This window comes from Malaclemys terrapin, chromosome 4 (assembly GCF_027887155.1).
Source record: "Malaclemys terrapin pileata isolate rMalTer1 chromosome 4, rMalTer1.hap1, whole genome shotgun sequence".
NCBI lineage: Eukaryota > Metazoa > Chordata > Testudines > Emydidae > Malaclemys > Malaclemys terrapin.
The window spans coordinates 90566813-90589789 of NC_071508.1; the positions used below are offsets into that span (position 1 = coordinate 90566813).

Sequence of the window (22977 nt, forward strand, 5' to 3'; positions counted from 1 at the left end):
TGATTCTGGGATGCATTAACAGGTGTGTTGTGAGCAAGACACGAGAAGTCATTCTTCCGCTCTACTCTGCTCTGGTTAGGCCTCAGCTGGAGTATTGTGTCCAGTTCTGGGCGCCGCATTTTAAAAAAGATGTGGAGAAACTGGAAAGGGTCCAAAGAAGAGCAACAAGAATGATTAAAGGTCTTGAGAACATGACCTATGAAGGAAGGCTGAAAGAATTGGGTTTGTTTAGTTTGGAAAAGAGAAGACTGAGAGGGGACATGATAGCAGTTTTCAGGTATATAAAAGGGTGTCATAAGGAGGAGGGAGAGAACTTGTTCACCTTAGCCTCTAAGGATAGAACCAGAAACAACGGGTTTAAACTGCAGCAAGGGAGGTCTAGATTGGACATTAGGAAAAAGTTCCTAACTGTCAGGGTGGTTAAACACTGGAACAAATTGCCTAGGGAGGTTGTGGAATCTCCGTCTCTGGAGATATTTAAGAGTAGGTTAGATAAATGTCTATTAGGGATGGTCTAGGCAGTATTTGGTCCTGCCATGCGGGCAGGGGACTGGACTCGATGACCTCTCGAGGTCCCTTCCAGTCCTATAATCTTTGAATCTATGAATCTATGAATAACATACAGGAAGTTCCCACCCTTCCTGGTGAAGTTTCTAAGTCAGACCTAACAGAGATCCTCTGGTCCTAGAAATAGACTTGCGCTATGTCAGTTTAGCAAAGCACTTACAAAGACATCTGTGATTGTCCCCTGATTTAGAAACCCCACTCCTTTGCAATCTAATATGCCTTATCCACAATGTTCATATGGACTTACATCAATGGAGCTGGCCATGAGTGATCCTCTGTCCTTGGCATGTTTCATGATCTTGTATATATCTTTGGGTGCATCTTTTATCTCATAGAACTCTGTCACTCCTCCTGTGAAATCCTCCATGGCCTCTGTGGTATTGCCTCCTTTCAAAGCCTCATAGGACCCGTGGAGTCTTGGAAAGGAGAAAAAAAAGTTATGCTATAAACAATCCTGGTTCTACTTCATCAGTTTGGTAAAAGTCATGTTGAAAATTTTTAATAATTTTAATGTGGGTCATCCACACACCTACAAAAGTAAGTTGTTTGTTTTTTTAGAACTAATTGCTGACATCTGGTTAAGTGGTAGGCCAAACTTTGGAAACTACTCTACAGCTTATTACATCCTGCCCCAAGTCTAACCCACTAGAGTTAACTACATTAAAACCACGGGAAAATATTGTTTACATGTATAGATTTTCAAAGAGGGACTTCTTCAAGAAAAATTCAACAAAATTTCTTCGTTATGGCTTGTTTCCATGGCTACTTGGAAGAGAATTATGTTAACTCTGGTATATAGACAGATCATCACCTCCCCACACACAGCATATAACATAAGGCTAGTGAAGGTGCATTGCAATTCTAAAGCATTCCTTTACTTTGCATAGGCCTTTTCCAGCAGAGCACTCCAGAATTCATTGCGCTGGGAGGATTTGGTGAAGACCAGCTGGTTGTTATATGTTGGTAAACAGTCATCAATGACAACCTCCACCCAGTTTCCATAGCGCCAGAACTAAATAAAAGCAGACAGAAAAATGTATTAGTGAGTATGGTGGGAGGGAAATCTGGCTTAAGGGTTAGAAAAGCCATGGGGCAAGGGAAGTCCAGTAACTAAGTACTGTTATAAATTTGGTCCATTTCCTAAACATTTTTGGAGATCTCTGCTATGCATTTGAGGCCTGATTTCCAGAAGTGCTGAGTACCTACAACCCTAATTTATGTCAGTGGGAGCTCAACCTTGGTTTTAGAAGACTAAGAGACATAATATTTAGATGGTCACCAAGCGCAAATTCAAAGTGAGGCTCTCCTTCCTGCACCATGCCCCTTTGGCCACGCACCCAAAATGTCCATCTTAATCCACACTACCCTCTCTTTACCTTCCTACCCTAATTTCTGAAGTGTCTACCTCCTCTTCTCCTGGGAGTCTGAGTCTTCCCTGAGTAGCAGCAATGGCTTCTGTGTGGCCCTGTAACTTGCAGACCCCCAAACACTGCCAGGATTGCTGGGTTGGATTTTCGGCCATGTGGAGCAGCACAGAGGACCTTGTGCTGCACTGGCCTTGTGTTGTGATAGAATAAAGAACTTCAGTTTCCTGTAGTCCCTCACACTTTCACAGTAATCACCCATCCATCCAGATTGCAAACAGGAAGGTGAGGGGAGAGGTTGAGAAAAGACATTGTAAAACTGCAATGACAGCTGCAAGTGTGGTAGCTGGACTGAGTTCACTCATGCAACATACACAGCCCTGCATAGAGTCTTTTCAGAGGTAGGATTACAGGTAATGTAGAAAACAATAAATCAAACAGTAAATAATCAATTCTTTTACAATATGTCTCCAACAGAGACCAGCTATTTGAGGGACTAAAAATAGGTCCCTTTCCAGCTAACAGTTTATCTATAGTCCATGTAGTGGGCAGCAGGGGACAGCTGAGCAATGAGAGGGAACACCTGTTGCTCTCTCTTACTGATAGGGCATATTAATTTGCAAATGTTTCAATGGTGATTTAATGCTCCTCAATTACTGTGGCAGGTTGCTTGTTCTGTGATTCTCTTAGAATAATCTGGCATGGAGGAATTTATTTCCTACATCTCTCCCCCCCCCCCCATCACTTGCACTGTCATCGGATAGATGAGACAAAGGGAACGCTTTCTTCCTGGACTGTCAGAGCAACAAGTGCTCCATCTACCTCCCTGGATAATGCCACCACCACTTTACATGCGGCTCTTGGAAAGGACTCACCTGGAAGTGAAAGATCCCAGCATAGTTTTTTATGAAGGTCTGATCGTGAGGTATGACTCGGCAGAGTAGCTTTTCATTCAGCGTCAGGCAAGCAATGGCAGCTAGGAACCAGCAGTCACCTGTAAACAAGCAGAAGCAGCAGACAAAATGAAGGGTCAAAGGCATTAGGGCAAAATCCTATGAGACCAGTGGTCCATCTCCTCCAGCCACTAGAGTGTTTTGTGTGTATTGTGATGTATTTTAGTACATGTATAGCACATTAATATTATTGTATTAGGGAAGTGCCCATTAGCACGAATCAGGATTGGCGCTCCACTTGCTAAACACTCTACAAACATAGAAGGGGTATGATCCCTGCCCCAAAGGACTGAGAGGAGTCTGAGTTGGTATAATTTACACTTTCCTCTGGCTTGCTCAGAATTTGTTACACAAATGCACAAATCCTTAGCGTCTAGTACTCCTTTATTCTGTGAAGTTGTTCTAGCCTACACTGGCTGCAATGTCCGAACTCAGAACTGCCAGACCACAAAGTGCTCCAGTCATACCTTATTGCACTAGAATGCCTGCTGGGCCATGCTAGGGGGCAGGAGTAGGTGAAATACAGCTGACTATGTTGGCTTTACAACGACTGGTAAATCACCAATCCAAATTGAATTCCCAGCTGACTGTTAAAGACAGCCTTCTGTGCTAAGACAGAGCAGGGTAGAGGATCTGTCCCTCAATCTGACATTGGTGCATTTCTGGCTATGTTTTATGTTTTGATTTCCCATTCTCAGGGCAACATTCCAGTTCTGCTTATCCTATTATTGTGAGGTTTATTTGCTGTATTATCATACTGAAAAAACTCTTCTCATTTCAAGCCTGTGTCCATGTTTGCACAATTCTAATCTTATGGTTTTTGAAAGTTACATTTTAAAATAATAAACTTTATGCTCAGGTTTACTACCTCAATGGTGAGCTCCATGGGGCAGCAACTATTTTCAAACTACTTGTGTGTACAACCCCTAGCACAGTGGACCCTAATCTTTGATTAAAATCCTTAGGCATTACTGTAATATAAACTGCAATGCCAGGTAAATTTGCGCGCGCACGCACACACACACACATTATCTCCAATTCTTTCATGCTGCCCGTACTCCTTTAACAAACTCTCTGTCCCAGGGCACCAGGCTCTCACTTCCTTCTTTTTCCTCCTCAAAACTTACTCTTCCATCAAGCCCCAAAACTCTAACCCATCAGACCATTACATTAAAGAAAATACACACACACAGCTAGAACCATCCTGTAACCTCTATACATATTGTGTTGTCTGTGTAAATTGTAAGGTCTTGGGGATAGGGACTTGGTGTTTTTTAAAATTGGTCCTGTTCAGGACTGAGCATACTATCAGCATGTAAAAATAACAAACAGCTGTCTGTTATTGTAGAAAACATAGGAATAAAATACACATTGGGTTCATTTTGTCCTCTCTGGAGCAATTGTCCCTGAAGTCCTGCAGAATAGTAGGGGATTATTTAATATAATGGGCTGGTGGGTTATTACATCACCAACAATTTAAAACAAGCAAACAATGTTGATCTTACAAATTTATCAAAACTGTGGAGTCACAGCTGATGTTGTCAGGGCTGTGGAAAACTCACAGAGCATTGGCTTCTGATTTTGCTGAATTGAATCTGTGAGCTTGTGAAAGGAAAACATGGTGCCTTTGGAACAATGCGTGTTGGGAGCCATGGAGAGGGTAGAGGTAGGATCACTTGGCCTAACCTTTGTCTGTGTTGTGTGAAGTGATGAAGGGGTGAGGCAGAAACTGAAGCATTTCGAAGAGAAATGCTGCCTGAACTGTCCTAGTTCTTATACTTCCTCTTTCACCCGAATGGTGATTTGCAGTGTGGGTGTGGGTATTTGACGACCCCCTGCCTCCTCATCAACTGAAAGGGAAAGAGAGTTGATGGCTATTCTGTATTTAATTGTGTTGGGCCAGATCTATGCCATAAACTTACATCAGTATAGCTGCATTACTCCGGGGAGTGAAAAATCCACACCCCTGGGTGATGCAGTTATACTGACCTAACCCCAGTGTAGACAGTGCTATGTTGACGGGAGTGCTTCTCCCATTGCCATACCTACTGCCTCTCATGGAGATGACGGGAGAAGCTCTCCCATCAGCGAAGTAGCATCTTCACTGAAGCAGCACAGTTGTGCCGCTGCAGTGTTTTAAGTGTAGACCTGCCTGTAGTGTGGAAGTAGGTTTGTATTTGAAAGCCACTAAAAATTACTTTCACAGGTTGATGCTTGTCTGTTTGTGCCATTCTGTGGTAGTTGCACACAGACCTCTGGGCAAGCCCTGTGGTTTGAAGTACAGCCAACTCAGAGCCATGGGCCATCTAAAGTAGGATTTACAGCCATAGTAGCACCTTTATAGAAAAAGTTTAAATAGTTTGTTTTCATTTTCAGTTTTAACAAATGTTGCTTATACTGCAGTGTTTGGAGTTTTAAGCACTGTGGCGACTGTGTGTGGTCACTGCACCTTTAAGATTGCGTGGTCTGGCAGAGATCACAGCTGGCAGCAGTTGCAGCTAAAGCTGGATCCCCAGAATGAAGTGGAGCTGCATATATCTTGTAAATAAGGACCCAATCATTGTGCTAACTTGATTTATTATTGTTGCTCTGATCCAGTTAAAGTCACTGTAGTTAGCTCACTTGTTTACATTTGAAGAGTTAACATACATGGTTTGAAAACTCAATGTAGATGAGCTTTACTGTCTTATAAAATGGTTAAAAGCGGTGCAGAGATAAAGCGCTAACTCTGAGTGCTCTGGATTTGTTTGGTATTTGCAAATACAGGCTTTTGTATAGTGCCAAGAAATGTGCTTAGTAACAGACACAAACATCTAGTCCAAAATGAATTGACCACTAATGGGAAAAGTGAGTGCACCAGAGGGACAGGGTATCATCAGATCAGAATAGCTTATGTGCAGTCCTGAGCATGTAAATGTGCACAGTTGCCATTTTCATTGTTTCTGTATACTCCTGCTGTAGGCTTTCTGTATATCTAGTATAACGGGCATAACTAGCTTTCTTGCTTTCAAAATGCACCTATCCTTTGCTCAAGGTATATGATTACTGCCTCTGATTGATTATGATCCATGCACAGAGCTAGTCTATGTTAACATTTCCTGTTGCTGTTGCCTTATCCTCCCTTCCTCCCTCCTTGCTTTTTCCTTTTAATCCGCTTGTGCTACCTCTTGCCTTTCAGACTATAAGTTCTTTGGAGCAGAGACTGTCCTTTAGTGTACATCTGCACAGTATTTAGCTCAGTGGAGCTGTGTGACATGCTGGAGGTGTCTAGGAGCCATTATAATGTAAATAATAAAATCAATTAAAATTCTGACAGAATAAACTGATTTTAGATTAGACTCTTCCTCATCCATTCAGCCTCCCACTACAAACAATTGCCTCCTCTTTAGCTCACTTAGACTCTGTCTCCTTAAGTCACTCTGTTCTTGAAAGCCTGGGAGAAAAGAGGCCTTGCAAAATGCTGCCCTGCAATAAACTTCACAATATGAATAGCAAAGTCCATGCACACTGAGCAGCTTCTCTCTCACACTCCTCATCTACAACCCTGCAGGACAGGGTGGCTTGGTTGAGAAGAACTATGGCACGGAAACACAGATGTTTTAAACTCCTATCGAGCAAGTAAAAGCTAAAGATAAACTGTGATGCAATTATCTGGGACTATATAAGAAATCCAAAACACAGTACAGGAGACAAAATGTCATACCTAATTCTCCTTGACAAATATCAGTTCGGTTGGCTCCACCAATTATAAAGCGTGGATTCTCACAGATTTCCTGTAAGATACAAACAAACATATGAGCAGGAAAAATGTGCTTTGTGCTCACTGTATAGTAAGCCTGGCCCCTGCACTAGCACCTGCTGTAGTTTCGACTAAGAAGGGTAATGTCAGGGCCTGCAACTGTGATGCGTCACCATAGAATGCTGTCCTGTGGTGAGAGACAGCCCATGAGAGGGCAGCTCCAGCAGGGGAGGGGGCAGCTGGAAAGTGGTTAGAGAAGAAGGAGGTGAAAAGAGGCGGCACTGAGGTAAAAGGGGATTTGCCAGAGGAAGCTGGATCTTGAAGGGCAGTGTGCAAGGAGCCCAGCTGCGAGGGTACAGAGCGTGTGACTGGTGAGGTTGACCATTGGGACACTGACAGGGAATGCAGTTTGGGTGTGTGGGCAATGGGTGTGGCTCTCCAGGTGAGGAGCTGTCATTCCTGGGCAAACCTGTTGGAAAGAGGGGCAATCATTGCAGCAGCCAATCAAAGGAGCATCACAAGCTAGAGAGAGGCATAGGCGGGACAGCAGGGGTGAAGCTCGACTTCATCCAGGGAGAGCAGGATTCCGTCTTGGGATGACAGAGCATGTTGCTGACAAATTAATTTTACGGTGATGGCAATTTACATGTAATCATTTTCTGAAGTGCGTATTTGTTGTTACTTCATGTTCTTTATGTTCTTGCCAAATTTCTGGGTTTTCCATTATAAAGTTTAAAATGGAAGGTTATCTCCATTGTACCGGTTTGCCTCTTACAAGCCTCACAGGAGGCATAGCCTATCTGAGGCCTGAGTCACTGCATCTATTTGCTATAGAAATGAAATGGGAGTTATGTCAATGTGATGGCCACAGAACCTACAGAAAAACCATCTGCTGTAGGGGTTTGATTGCAGTTTCCTTTCAGAGGTGCTTTTTGGAGCACTGTGAGGTCAGATGTGCAGAACTTCAGATAAAGTATAGCCTCCATCCAGAAGGGTTTGGTATCTGGAATTGGAGAGACCTCTTCTGGGCCAGCTGCACAGGGTATAGTTGCAAATACATTAACATTTTGAGGGGATCAGATAGAAGAATTTTGTTCAAAGTGTGTGTGGGGGAGTTAAAATTGGGGTGGGATGAGGAAAGGCAGGATGGCAAGTCAGGGCTGGGAATCCAGTGCAGTTCAGTAAAATTTAGGTCTACAGACCCTAGGACTCTCACTGACAAAGGCGGAGATGCATTTTCCCAGAAAACTGTAAACGTCACTGGGGCAGGTCACTTGTGGGGGATAAGGCTCACATTTTCAAAAGTGGCCACAGGTTTTGAGTGCTTCAGTTTGTAGGTGCCCAACTTGAGACAACTAGGTGAAGTTGAACTGCCAGGGTGGAGAGAGCACTGATGCCATTTTGGGAAGAAAGGATCCCTGTAATGATCCCTCTTTAATTCCCTCTCCCCACTAGTCTGCTCTTTGAGTCCTCGCTTCATGAGTTGAGCTTTCCTTCATTTTTGTTAAAGATTTTCTACTTTTTTCCCTTTTTTACACTTGAAAAAGGCAATGCTGCTACAATCTGCCCCTTCAGGGCATGATTCTCCTCTGGCCTGCCCCTAACATAGTCTTTTACACCTGTGCAAAGTGGGTGTAAAGGGCTCCCAGATCAGAACATTAATATTTTACACCCACTCTGCACAGGTGTAAATTACTAATGGCTTGTCTACATTAGAGAAGCTAAACCAATTGGTGCCTTTTCGGTTGATTGAAAAGCAGCTTGCATCTACATTTAAAAATGCTTCAATAAATGGTTGCAGAGGCAGAAATCAGTGTAACTTATCTCAGAATTGAACCTAGACTGTAACGCAATTCAGGTAGAAACATTTTCATATGCGGTAACTGTTTGTTCCCTAAGCTGGGCAAGGAACCATGGTATGGTGCAACCCAGGCTGGAGGAGGAGGGAAGAGAGGACAGCCAGCCCCACTTGGGAAGAGCCTCCCCTACTTCTTAGCAGCCTTCATCCGTGAACTTCATAGCCCAGGTTAGGGGGAAAAGGGACATACGCCAACCTTGGGAACCCATATGCAAGGTTGGAAGAAAAAGAGAGACCCCCAAGCAGAGCCCATCTCCCAGGCAAAGAGATGGTGGCAGGGAAGGAACTTCCAACCAGGTACCCAAACTCCTGAGATGGGGATAAAGAGAGAGATCTACTTAATGACCCCATCTCCTGTGCTGGAGGGGGGTAAAAAAGAAACCACACCTCAGGACCCCGTTTCCTGGGAAGCAGCAAGGGTGGGGAGAGAAGACAAGCTCCTCCAGGAACCCCATTTTTTAGGTGCAGGGAAGAAGAGAGACCAGCAACAGTGGGTACAGCTATATAGAAAGTCAGGAGACAGGTCTTAGGTACTGTAGCTGCAGCCTGAAGCTTTTTCAATATGAACAGCACAGTGATGGACTTTCTGAAGCTCATATTTCAGGTCTAATTATTTCTTTGGTATGAGACCATTTTTTCTCCTCCCCAGTAGTTGGCTCAGGGATGCATTAATTTTGATGTAACTATCTGGGTTATCCCCATCGCAGAATTGAAACAAGTGTCCAATAACGACAAATTTCTGGCCCTCTACAACAGTCATCTCATTCTGCCGACTGTTGGGAAAGGAGAAAGTGGCCTTTATTTTCATGCCTTAGTCAGCTGGCTGGGGGATTAAATTCTGTAAAGTCAGATGTTTGAGATATCTTATAACTTCTCTCCATCCACTTGATTTGTTGGAAACGTTCTGCCTGACACTGCTGTCATTTTTGTCTTGAAAATTGGCATAGTGTCCTGTGGGAAGTTTCAGATTATAGGAGTACATTTTCTAACCCAGCCAATGTACTTCAACCGACTCCTGCTCCCACTGAAGTCAATGGTGAAACTATCATTGACTTCAGAAAGAACGAAATTAGACTCAGAGTACAGACTTCAGGATTTGGCACATTGTCTTTTAGTTAAATGTAGCTGGATATTTAAATACTTCCAAAGTTGCCAGTTAAAAAAGAAACATAAACACACCACTGTGACGTTCCCCTCTGGTGTTATCTGGACCAGTGATCTGCTAGGTCACTCCAATCCTTGACTCTGTGAGCCAGCCTTACCCTGCTCTGTTGTGAGAACCCCCACTCCTGGGCTGTTCACGCACAGCCTCTGGCAGGTAAGCTGCTCCCAGTTACTTGCAACTGAATGGCACTAGCCAATATCTCTGGTCCCAGACACAACCCTAGGAACCTCTGTCTTGCAGTGTCCAGTTATGCCCACTGGACGCTGCAAGCTTATATAAGTTCGTCAATTTAACAAAGAAATTGATGTGTACCAGGCTTGTTATTCCAAGGGGAGTCTCTAACATGCTTCAAATCAAATGCACTGCTTCAGGTAGAATAAACAAACAGATTTATTAACTGTAAAGATAGATTTTAAGTGTTAATAAGTCACAACATAAGTCAGATTTAGTCAAATGAAATAAAAACAAAACACATTCTAAGCTGATCTTAACACTTTCAATGCCCTTACAAACTTAGATGCTTCTCACCACAGGCTGGCTGGTTGCTCTTCAGCCAGGCTCTCCCCTTTGATCAGCGCTTCAGTCGCTTGATGTGGTGTGTGTAGGTGGAAGAGAGAGAGAGCATGGCAAATGTCTCTCCCTTTTATCATGTCCTTTCTTCCCTTTTGGCTTTGCCCCCCTCACCCCTTCAGAGTCAGGTGAGCATTACCTCATCGCAGTTCCAAACTGACCAAAGGAAGGGGGGTGACTCCCTTGAGAGTCTAACAGATGCTTTTGTTGCTGCCTAGGCCAGTGTCTTTTGTTCCTGTGAGGCTGGGTTGGGTTTGTCCCATACCTGCCCTGATGAGGTGTGAACTGCCTCTCTGCTCTGGGAGAGTTTTTGTCTGGGCTTGTTTTAAGCCATGGGGATACATTTTCAACCTGGTAACTATATACATGAAATTATAATCCATAAACATAACTATAACATCACTATAACAACAATGCTCAGTACATCATGAGCCTTCCGAAGACACCTGATATGACAAACTTTGCATTGGATACCACACAATCATTTTACAAGGATGAACATGGGGGTGCTGGGTGTTCTCCCGAGGTACAGAGTGTCACAACCACCCACTGTGTAATTTCGCATGGGATCATATTCAACTACAAATTATACACAAAACAAAAGGCAGGAATCATACAGTGGTCATGTGGACAGATGCAGGTATAATATAAATATATTTCTGAGCTGAAGACAAAGGCAATATTCTGCAAGCCATCTCATTTTCCTTACTACTCTCAGAGGCCTCCCATCCCCCATAGGGAAATTTTGTAAAATTGCATATCATTGCTTGTACCAGTTCAACTCCTATGGTAATAGTAATGCTGCCATCCCTAGTGCAGACCAGTTGCTGGTGTTTTAAGTATCATGGCATCTAAAAGATGATCAGAGCAGAACTCACTGGCATGGTATGTAAAATGCCAGTGGCACGGAAAAAAAATAGTGGGTACTCAGCACCCACCGCAGCCCCCCCACCGCTCCCCGATCTGCTCCTCCCACTCCACCCAGTACCTCCCGCCCGCCAGCAGCCCTGCCCATCTGCTCCTCCCTCTCCCTCCCTCCCAGCGCCTCCCACCCACCGTGGAACAGCTGTTCAGCGGCGTGCAGGAGGTGCTGGAGGGGGAGGAGGAGGAGTGAGGGGGGCATGCTTGGGGGAGGGGGTGGGAAGAGGTGGGCAGGGATGGAGGCTTGGGGGAAGGTGTGGAGTGGGGATGGGGCCGGGGGCATAACGGGGGTCAAGCAGCCCCGGCAACTCATAAAGACAGCACCTATTCTTGACCCCTTCTGTGGTCTGCTCAAGCACTCCCTTGTTAGGTCTCAGGCCTCTAGCCATCACCTCTTTCTGGGATGAAACTTGCATCCCCGTCCCTTCTGACTGGTTTAGGGGCTGTGCTCCCTTGCACTTCACTGTGATGTCCCAGCAGGCCTGACCGGAGTCCAGTGCCTGTGCTTTGCTTTCTCTCAGAGGACTGTATGCCAGTGGTTACAAGTCACCAAACCACTCTTCCAAAGCAGAGTACATATATTTTAGGACAAAAACAATTTAGAGAAAACGTATCAAACAATAAAAAGTATAAACACATACTGTACTGGTGGTTCCCCCTCAAACCTATGGAGACCCTGGTAGCTTCCAGTCCTTCCAATCTATTAGCAGGGTTTGGCTCCCCTTGGTCAAATCCATTTGTTGGATTAAAATGAGGGCCTCTTGGTCAGTTTATACTCAGCCTTTTATACCAAAAGCCCTTTCTTTGTCTCATTAGGCCTCTGGGACCCAGTCTGAACCAGTTAATCTAATTCTCTCTACGGGTGCAACTTCTCTGGAGTTGCTTATCCACCCCAGGAGTCATAGTTATCACTGATTTTAGTTCCTGGTTTATGCAGATAGATAACTTTTTACAAGGGTGATACAATAGGATCACAAAGATACAGATAACCTTCAGAAAGTTAATTATCATATTCTCCCCCCACCCCCAAGATCCTGCCTGAGTTTGCAATATCTGCCACACATGTCCATTAAACTTCACAGATAGCATTTTGCATTACAGTAGTACTGCCTTAGAAAGACCTCTTAATAATCTTTAATGAATCAATGAGCAAAGGGTATGATAAATGGGTATGTAAGAGTACAGTACTGCCAGGGAGTCTTCCTATTAATCTGTCAGTGTTAATGTATCAAAACAGGATTGTAGCAGGCCCCCTTTTCAATCTTTCATTGTAATGTAATGAAGTCCATTTCTCATGTCTGAATGCTATTGTAATCTCTCTGGTAATTTCACACTGTTGTGTAATTTAAAAGGGAGCATTTAGTAACCTCATTTTGCAATCAGATGCCCACCCCTCGCTAATGGCACATTGCAACGTACCATAACGAGACTTTAGCAAAGTCCCCACACTGTCCTCACCAGGTGATGTATCATAATGTAGTCATCATAGCAGCCTCATCATGTGAGGTATTGTAATACAATCCCGTTAGCATCCTCCTTGTATGATGGATTGTTGTGCAATTCCCTCTGCACACTTGTGGCACGGTGAATAGCAATATAATCCCATTAGTGCCTTCAAGGCACATCATATTTTACTGGGCATACTGTGCCTTCAAGGCACATCCCTGGGTATACTGATGGCATAATGTATTGCAATGGGATCTTCTCTGCAACCCCATGATATAGTTAGTATCTTGTACTGTGATAACCTATGCTCCCTTGTGGTGCAATTATTATTTATTATGTGTACTGTGGTAGTGCTTAGAGGCCCCAGTTCCATTGTGAACAAGACTTCAGGCACTTTACAAGCCTATAACAAAGAGATGATCTCTGCCTTGAAGAGTTTACAATCTACGTAATATATCTGTAAGAAGGTGGCACATTCTGTGGTTCTGCACAGGAATGCAGGGCTCTTCTGTTGAAATCCCTATTGCCAGATGCTTGAAGCCTGTATAGAGATGCAGATGTATTTTTGTTGAGTCACTTCAAGTTTAGAAAGGCAGCATGGTTTAGTAGGCTGAGCTGAAGACTCGAAATCAGGAATTCCTGACCTCTAATCCCAGCTCTGTCACTAGCTTGTTGTATAGCGTTGGGCAAGTCACTTAACCACATTGGTGCCTCAGTTTTCCCATCTGTAAAATAGGGATAATACTTACCTACCTTACAAGTGTGTTATGAGAATTAATTAGTTAACGATCATAAAGACTCCAAAAATAAGTAAGGACACCCGCCCACCAAAGAAGTACGTTAACTGGACCATTGTTCTAATGTACAAGATAATTTAAGTATTAACTTCAGAGCACTCTGCTGTAAAGTTTATTTTCTGAAGATAGGTCTCAGGTTCCTTTGGGGTTTTTGTATAGTCTCTTCAAGGTCCTGGGCCAGATTCTCGGCCTCAGTTCTGTTCCCTTTGTGGCACTTGAGCAGTACAAAGGGTATTTTATGTAGCTGCAGCTGGCCAGTTGAGAATCCGCCAGCAGAAGGGAATACTCAGTTCGTGAAAAGTCATTGGAACCAGCTCCTCTATCAGGCTCCCCCAGCCACTGGGGGAGTGGGGACCAGGAGGGGGAAGTGAGGAGGTGTGATGGGGTGCAGATGGGATGGAGCAGAGCGCTCCAATTCTCTGCCAGCATATGGTCACTTAGGAAGCAGTGCTAGATGTTTTAAGTTAGAACAACTCCTAAATGTTCTAATTTGCATTAGGACCAGGACAGCTTGAGAATCAGAGAGCTGAAAGCAGCTCCCTAATGGTCTTGATCCAGTTCTGCACTGAGTAGAAGAGAGAGGTGCAGTAGAGAATCTGGCCCTTGAGTTTCTCTTGTCTTACACTCTCAATTAGATGATTTGATCTTATGCAGTAACTGTGAGGTATTAATTATACACTAGTCATGTAAACCAATGTAAAGTATAGTTTGAACATAAATACTGTGTGGGATCCTGCAATCCTTACTCAGGCAAAACTTTCACAGATGTCAACTGAAGTTTTGCCTGAGTAAAGCCTGTGTGTATTCAAATCATGTTATGGCAGTCGCTAGCTGACTAGAATTACATGCTTCTGTTCCCCTGTCCCTCTGACAAAGTTCACTGCTGCTCTATATGGCAGTCTGTCCTTCTGACAGTAACCCAAAGACCAGTCCCCATTCCTTCACAGCATAGGCAATTATTTAAGAGGTACAAAGTGGGGGATCAGATTTCTTTACGTTGTTAGTGGTTCCTGAGATAAGTGGCTTTGGGGCCAAATATCTGAGAGCGGATTGGTTCCTAGGCTGTGAACCTCCTGTCTCAGCTACAAGAACTATTTCATTGCAACATTAATGCAGTGAGACTGTCACGGAGAAACCCTTCCTCAAATTGCAGTTCTATATTCCCAGCCTAAGTGGAGAGTTACCAAAATTCTGAGCATCCTGCACATGCAATATAGGGCTATAGTCATCTAGTGGATTGATCTTAGGGCTGGAAATCAGGAAGCCTAAATTCTATTCCTGTTTCTATCACTGACTCCCTGTGGGACCTTGGGTCAATCACTTCATCTCTAAACCTCAGATTACCCATCCGAAGAACAGGGCTAATAATGTGCTTTGTAAAGCACTTTGAGATCTACAGATGAGAAGCGCTAATTAGGTGTAGAGCAGTGGTTCTCAACCAGGGGTGCACGTATCCAGGGGGTATGCAGAGACCTTCCAGGGGGTACATCAACTCATTTAGCTAGTTGCCTAGTTTTACAACAGGCTACATAAAAGCCACTAGTGAAGTCAATACAAACTAAAATTTTATAGAATCATAGAATATCCGGGTTGGAAGGGACATCAGGTGGTCATCTAGTCCAACTCCCTGCTCAAAGCAGGACCAATCCCCAGACAGATTTTTACCCCAGTTTGCTAAATGGCACCCTCAAGGATTGAGCGCACAACCCTGGGTTTAAGCAGGCCAATGCTCAAACCACTGAGCAATCCCTCCCAGACAATGACTTATTTATACTGCTCTATATACTATACACTGAAATGTAAGTACAATATTTATATTCCAGTTGATTTATAATTATATGGTAAAATGAGAAAGTAAGCAATAGTAATACTGTGCTGTGACACTTGTATTTTTATGTCTGATTTTGCAAGCAAGTAGTTTTTAAGTGAGGTGAAACACAAGACAAATCAGACTCCTGAAAGGGGTACAGTAGTCTGGAAAGGTTGAGAGCCAGTGGTGTAGAGCACTATTATTATTTATGATTAATAATACTAGAGATGCAACAACGTGTACATGCTGCACAGCATCCGCTATCTTATTAATTTTTTTAATTCCTTCATTGTTGCCAGAATAATAATACTTGACACTTACATAGCACCTTCCATTCAAGAATCTCAAAGGGCTTAGCATAATAATTAGTAAAAATAATACTTACAAGTATGTTATTTAGTCAATTCCCATTAGGGTGACCAGACAGCAAGTGTGAAAAATCGGGACGGGAATGGGGAGGGGTTAATAAGAGCCTATATAAGAAAAATCGGGCTGTCCCTATAAAATCTGGACATCTGGTCACCCTAATTCCAATCCTACAGAGGGGGAAACTGAGGCCCAAAAAGGTTAAGTGACTTGCATGAGGTAACTCAGCAAGTCAGTGGCAGCGAGGAATAGAACCCATATCTCCCAGTCTTGTACTTTAATCTATAGACCTTGCTCCATTTAAAATGTACATTTATTCCTTCTGGGAGAACACCATGTATATAACCATGTCAGGGAAAGGCAGCACAGTTAACGGTGGTATTAGAATGGTCTCTCGGTACTTCCAAACTGTCCGGCATTTTTTGTTTTGTTTTAAACTACAGCTTTTGAATTACCTGATTCTTAAACTATTTTTAAAATAACTACAATGTTCTAAGAATACTGTTGTAAATTTATCTATTTACAATCTTAACTCTATTTTAACAAAGTTTTTTTTCTCCCTAGCATTTAAGTAAGAATGGAAGATGTCAATATCTTTATGGAATGGATATGTATTTCTGTAGTTTAGCCTTGAACTTCTGGTGATTTGATGTATGCTTTAATCCTTTAGCAGAATACCCTTGACGGCAGTATTACTGCATCATATTAATTTGTCTTTATGGTGTCCTATTATTAGCATATTACTGCTATTCCTGACTGTAACATTATCAGACAAGTTCTTCTCCTAGCAGGGCAGCACATTTGAGATGTAGTTCTAAATACCAGTGAAGCAAAGTCTTGGGTCAATCTGCAGACTGAAGCAACAAATACAAGAAACTCTAGCTTCAGTTTATGGGAGGAGGAGGAATGGATTATAAGAGAAGCTGCAGATGTATCTGCTTTTGAAAGTTCACATAGAGAGAAAGGATCCTCTCACTATACAATATTTTGCATTTATATGCACTTTTCAAGATCTCAAAGCACATTACAAAGGTGGGTGTTCTACCTTTAACAGTTAAGGAAACAGGCATAGAGAGGGGAAGGCATAATTTTTCAAAAAGTGTGAGCTAATTTAAAGTTCCTTATCTTTAGGTATCTAATTTGAGACAATGACGACCTGATTTTCAGAGGTGCTCAGCACCCACATCTGCATATTTACAGCTGAGTCTGCTCAACAGCTCCAATGAGCCTCAAGTTGGTCATCCAAACACTGCCGCTCCAAATTAGTGGACGCATTTTAGAATTTGGGCCTTACTGACTAGCCCCGCATCACACAGCACAGTGCCAGAGCCAGGATTAGAATCCAGATCTCCTGACTTCTAGTGCCCTGCTCTAACCTCTAGACTATGCTGTCTCCTTTATATCAATGAAAATTAGCATTCAAACAGTGTTGAAAATAGTATCAGCGGGTAGCCGTGTTAGTCTGTATCTACAAAAACAACAAGGAGTCTGGTGGCACCTTAAAGACTAACAGATTTATTTGGGCATAAACTTTCGTGGGTAAAAACCTCAATTCTCCAGATTCCTTGTTGTTTTTGTTAGTGTGGAAAATAATTTAGGATCTGATATTTAGATTTTTAGGTTGCATTTCTGTGTATTGTACAACCCTGTGCACACTGTTGGCACATAATATTTATTATACAGCTCTCAAATTGCATCAAAGATGATTCTATAAGGACGGATTAAAGATCACTGGGATAGGGGCCCAAAAATCTGAGGTGTCCTAGAAACCAAAGGCTTAATCCTCCACCTTGTGCAATCATTTATACCTGTGCAACGTAGGCGTTAAATGCAACCCTTTACAGTTTAACACTTCCATTTATCCGCATACCTTTATTCAGTTCTCCTCTGATATCCACTGACTATGCCACTACATGCTGCTGTATCACTTTACCTCCTGTGGAAGTCTGAGAAAGCATCTCCCTTGCCAGTCAATTCAATTGCTGCTCCACTTAACTGATAACCAGATATTTCTATAGAAACCCTGGGGCAGTAGATAGGCTAAACAGAAATGTTTTTAACTCACTCCAATATAAATTCTCCTTCTAGTTTTGATTGAACTGTCCTGCATTTTAAAGATTGGTTCTGCCTCATGCTCTGTCAATACATAGAGAGACAAACTTCAGTGATGTTGCATGAGATGTAAATCAATGCAGCTCTTATCCCAGACTGTATGGATTACTCCTGCATAAAATATCATTATAGGTTGGGACTAAATATCTTCCTGCCCTTCATTTTCTCACTCTGTGGAGCAATAACTGTAATGGACCTTTACAGTCATCTTTTGGTTCTGTAATACCCACATTCCAAGGCCACTGGCCTTCTAGCTTTATGCTATCATCAGCTCAATCTATGATGTTTCATTATGGCACAAAAGTATGGGATAATGCTGCACATATGTAAAAGGAAGCCCATAATAATCAGGGATGGATAAAAGCAAAATCCTCAAAATTTGGCTTTCACAGTTAGAGGGGCCCAGGTGAAATAGTGAAACAATAACAGGCAGCAGCACAATGTACAGCTTGTCAGCTGCCTGTTGGATGAGCTGGGTTGCCTCACTTGGAAGGAAATATTAGGAGTGAGAGGAAAAACAAGAGTCCATCTAGGATTGGGATTCAGGACCTTGGAGGGAGGATTCACTCTGAGGGGAAGGCTGGGTAGGGAGAAGTCTGTCAGGAAGGGCAGAAATATTGGTGAATTTGGGACCCAGTAAACATTAATCCACCTTGGTAATTATTATAACCCCCCAGTCCATGGCAGACAGATAATGGGATAACCAGCTTTGCATTTAGGAACAAGTGATACTGGAAATCAATGATGAGATGATAAAATAAAAGAAAGTGGTCCAGATTCTGCTCTGTTACATCCATGCAACTTTTTTGACTTAACTGGAGTGACATGGGTATAACTCAGAGCTGTACTTCCAAAGGTACTTCTGAAAATGAAAAGATGGGCCCAGGGGGCTATTTGTAGTAAAATAAAATTAAGAAACCCACCAGTAAAATAAAGTAGTGTTGAAAAAATAAATCTATGCAGGTCCCAATATGGGTGTTGGTGAAAGAGGAGAGGGTTTTAAATTTGTTTTGTTTGGTGTCTTCAGATGAGAAAATTCAGACAAACAAATCAGAGCAAGTCAAAGCCAATTAAAATATGTTTCAAAAAAATAAAGAAAGTTCCAAGTAATCAATCCAAGGTCTTATTGATTTTCAGGTGATTATTTATATTCTCTCTACACTTCCCTATCCCCACAGATCCTAGACAGTAATTTCCCAATCCTAGAAAACAACTAAAGAAATATGTTTCCAGTGTATATTTTCCACCAGGGAATGTGCTCAATACAGATAACTGCATTGATTATAGTTATAAATAGAAAAGGGCATTCAGTGTTTTAATTAGACCGACAAGTTACTCACTGTGGGTCTTTTCCACTCAAACTTGATGGGTAGTTTCTGGCTGTAGAAGAGGGAGCTCTCATTAGGTGGGAAATCAGGATCCACATAAAGAATCTTCTTTTCCAGGCATTTCTTGTAGAGTTCTTCAAAGGTCTTTTCCCGCACTCCAATAATGGGCTGGTTGCGACTGATGATAGCAGAGTAGATACCCCCTGAACCTCCTCCTGTTTCAGCTGTTGTGCTAATGTTGGTGCTAGGAACTGACCCAGTCTCTGTCTGTTGAGCCACCACAGCATTTATGGCCGACGGCATGGAAATCAGATTTAAACAAAATTAAAAAAGAAAGGAAAATAAAAAGGAAGCTCTTGCAACCTGTACGAAAACTAGAGAAAAGAGGAAGTCACTGCAAAAAAACAGTTTAACAGCTCTCTCCTTTGACTGCAAGTGTCCAAGTCACATTAAAAGTAATAAAGTGTCACGGGATAGAGCAATTTGTATGTCATCCTGAGCTTCTTGCTGTGGTAATTTTATCAGCAATCAAAATTTGTTCCGTGACAGGAAACAAGAGAAATTGTTGAGTAACTTTTCTGTCTAGGGTTGGTGTGTCTACAGCATGTGTGTGAGAGCATGTCTGTGTCCTGTAGAGATTTCAACAAGGAAAACTAAAAATAAACATGGAGAGAAAGAGCGAGAGAGAATGTGTCAATTTGACGTGTAGTTTCTTCCTATTCAGGGCTTGTTCTCGGAGAAGGATTGACATGGCTAGGCTGATTCCCAATGCCAAATAGTTTTTTTTTTTTCAATTGCAAAAAATAGTGAAACTGCAAGTTATATTTACATATTGGTTTTAAGCAGCATTTTATAGCATGTTCCTTATCATTATGATGGGTCCTGATGTTACAAAGATTTATGTATCTGTTTAACTTTACTCATTGGCCCTATCTTCTTTTGCAAAAAAAAAACAAAAAACAAAAACGTGTGCCTTTACACTGAGATAGCCAACTCGACTTAAAGTCCTAGTGGGGACAAGGCACAGGTAATTTTTACCATGATGTAGCTAGCTGAGGTCAACCTTATACCCTCCCCGCAACTGTCAGGCTTATCTTGACTAGGTATGTCAAGCTACAGTGCCTTGTTTCCACTTAGATTTTACATTGAGATAGCTAACTTGATATAAAACACACTTTTTTTTTTTTTTTTTTGCAGTGAAGGCACAGGCATTAGCTTCAATAGGATTATTTACAGTATATAGAGTTAAGCACATATGTAAATATTTGCAGGATTAGAGGCTAAAATATTAAGATTATAGGCGAATGAGCTGCAGGTTTTTAATAGTTCACTCTTGGGTACCTACTTGAGACAAGGGTATATTTAGAAAATTATCATGGCACAGCTGTCATACCGTATGTCTAGCCAAAGACCTTATGGCAAAATAACCCTTTGAATGGACACTTTACATTACTCTTGAAGTTCTGATAGTGTAGGAGGAGTTCAAGTTTGACAATTCAATGTCTTGATAAAATTGGAGAAGTCATAAGTCAAATCTAAGACTATACTCTAAATCTAGGAAAAAAACATATTCCTAGTGACATACATTAAATATAGCAGGACTTTGAATTTCTTAGAGGAATGAGTGTTCAACCATTAATGAATTCTGCACAGCCAGATAGATCAGATTCCCCAAATTATATAATTAGATTAATTGGCAATGAAAGATGATGCAGCATTTTTTTCTACTTAAGCATATTTTATATTATTGATTTTAATTTTAAATGTCCACACTTCAACTTTTCCAGTGAATGAGTGGAAAATGGGTTTCCCTTTGCAGATGCATGTGGAAATTGGAACAGCTTGCTTGATGACAAACACAATTGTTCATGTGAAAGTTGTGCTGCAAGATGTCAGCTTTCAAGATAAACTTTTGTATTCAAACAAAAAGTCAAGCTATGTTTTTGGCAGGCAGTGTGATCTAATGGATAGGACACTGGATTGAGAATCAGCAGACACGGGTTCCCAGGTTTACTACTGAATTTGATCAAGTCATTTCACTTCTGTGCCTCCATTTCCCCATATGGAAAATGATACTCGCCCTTCTCTTTGAAAATGCTTTGGGATCTATGGATGAAAAGTGCTCTATTATTGTTTTAAAATCATGTTTATTTCTAGCCTTTGTCTCCGTCCCAAATTGCCAGTTAATACTTTGTGTGCGTATAATGAGAAATCGCTCACACATATTTCTTGGCACACTCCATTGCTGGCATTAAGTGAAATGAGAACTAGACTCTTTATCTTTAAACATGTATTGTCATTCCTGGCTGGTTTCTATAGCTCTAGCTGTTTAAATGGCAACCTGTACATCTGCAGGTGGATAAGCCCTATACCCGTCAAGGTTTTCTTTAATCAAGAAGTCTTAAATCATATGACAGCATATGTTTTATTTATGGCCAGTGACACTAGGGGCTGGACTGTAGCTCATTTATATGTCTTCAACTCATGTGTACTAAAGTTTGTTTGCCAAAACAGTGGTTTTTCAGGTATGGTTCTTAGTTCACTTGGATTACTTGCATCAAGTCATGTAGATGCAAATGATCTTTGAAGCTCAAGGGACTTGTAGGCTGCATGACATATAACTAATGCAGTCTGTAAGTCTGAATAACTCTTCCAACCCTAATCTTCTATGATTCTATGAAGAGACCTCAGGAGGTCATCTAGTCCAACCCCTGCTCAAAGCAGGACCAACCCAACTAAATCATCCTAGCCAAGGGCTTTGTCAAGCCGGGCCTTAAAAAACCTCTAAGCATGGAGATTCTACCACCTCCCTAGGTAACCCATTCCAGTGCTTCACCATCCTCCTAGTGAAATAGTGTTTCCTAATATCCATCCTAGACCTCTCCCACTGCAACTTGAGACTATTGCTCCTTGTTCTCTCATCTGCCCCCACTGAGAACAGCCTAGCTCTGTCCTCTTTGGAACCCCCCTTCAGGTAATTGAAGGCTGCTATCAAATCCCCCCCTCACTCTTCTCTTCTACAGACTAAACAAGCCCAGTTCCCGCAGTCTCTCCTCATAAGTCATGTTCCCCAGCCCTCTGATCATTTTCGTTGCCCTCTGCTGGACTCTCTCCAATTTGTCCACATCCTTTCTATAGTGGGGGTCCAAAACTGTACACAATACTCCAGATGTGGCCTCACCAGTGCCAAATAGAGGGGAATAATCACTTCCTTCGATCTGCTGGCAATTCTCCTACTAATACAGCCCAATATGCCGTTAGCCTTCTTGGCAACAAGGGCACACTGCTGACATATCCAGCTTCTTGTGCACTGTAATCCCGGGTCCTTTTCTGCAGAACTGCTGCTTAGCCAGTCGGTCCACAGCCTGTAGCGGGATTCTTCCATCCTAAGTGCAGGACTCTGCACTTGTCCTTGTTGAACCTCATCAGATTTCTTTTGCCCCAATCCTCCAATTTGTCTAGGTCTCTACCCTCCAGCGTATCTACCTCTCCCCCCAGCTTAGTGTCATCTGCGAACGTGCTGTGGGTGCAATCCATCCCATCATCCAGATAATTAAGTATTAATCCCCAAGTTACTAACAGTAGGTGTATAGTCACGTGATTCCTTTTCCCCCAGTTAAGAAGTACTTAAGATGCTTTCACAAAATAGAGAGGGGAATCTGAAAACGTCAGTTGCCTTTGGAAATCTCCTGAAAGCAGCTTTCTCAAGATGGGCTGTCCATCTGCAGCATTGGTCATTTCCTCCTTATATTTGGTCATGAGTCTTGTAAGTCTCATAACCAACATGGCTTTGCAGGAGAGCTTGGCAGAAGATGTGTCTCTCTCTTTCCAGGATATTTTCAAGAGTGATTCAAAATAATCAGATTGCAGACACCTCTTATTGCTTTGAAACACTGACTTTTCTGTGGGTATGTTTGTGTTCAGGTTGTGTTTTCCTCCAGTACAAAAATTCACTTAACTATCATCACACACACAGAGCCA

General features: G+C 42.3%; 1 protein-coding gene across 2 annotated transcripts in view; it reads right to left on the reverse strand.

Moving 5' to 3' along the window:
* The window catches only part of CAPN3 (calpain 3), a 68464-nt gene extending 48861 nt beyond the window's left edge, over nt 1-19603 (reverse strand). For both annotated transcript variants that reach the window (XM_054028248.1, XM_054028247.1), the window contains exons 1-5: nt 19009-19603; nt 6588-6657; nt 2807-2925; nt 1446-1579; nt 815-983 (exon numbers count right to left, since the gene is read on the reverse strand). In XM_054028248.1, the coding sequence (XP_053884223.1) occupies nt 815-983; nt 1446-1579; nt 2807-2925; nt 6588-6657; nt 19009-19299 (783 nt within the window). In that variant the 5' untranslated portion in view covers nt 19300-19603. The remainder of the gene's footprint in view (nt 1-814; nt 984-1445; nt 1580-2806; nt 2926-6587; nt 6658-19008) is intronic.
* Nucleotides 19604-22977: the final 3374 nt, after the last annotated feature.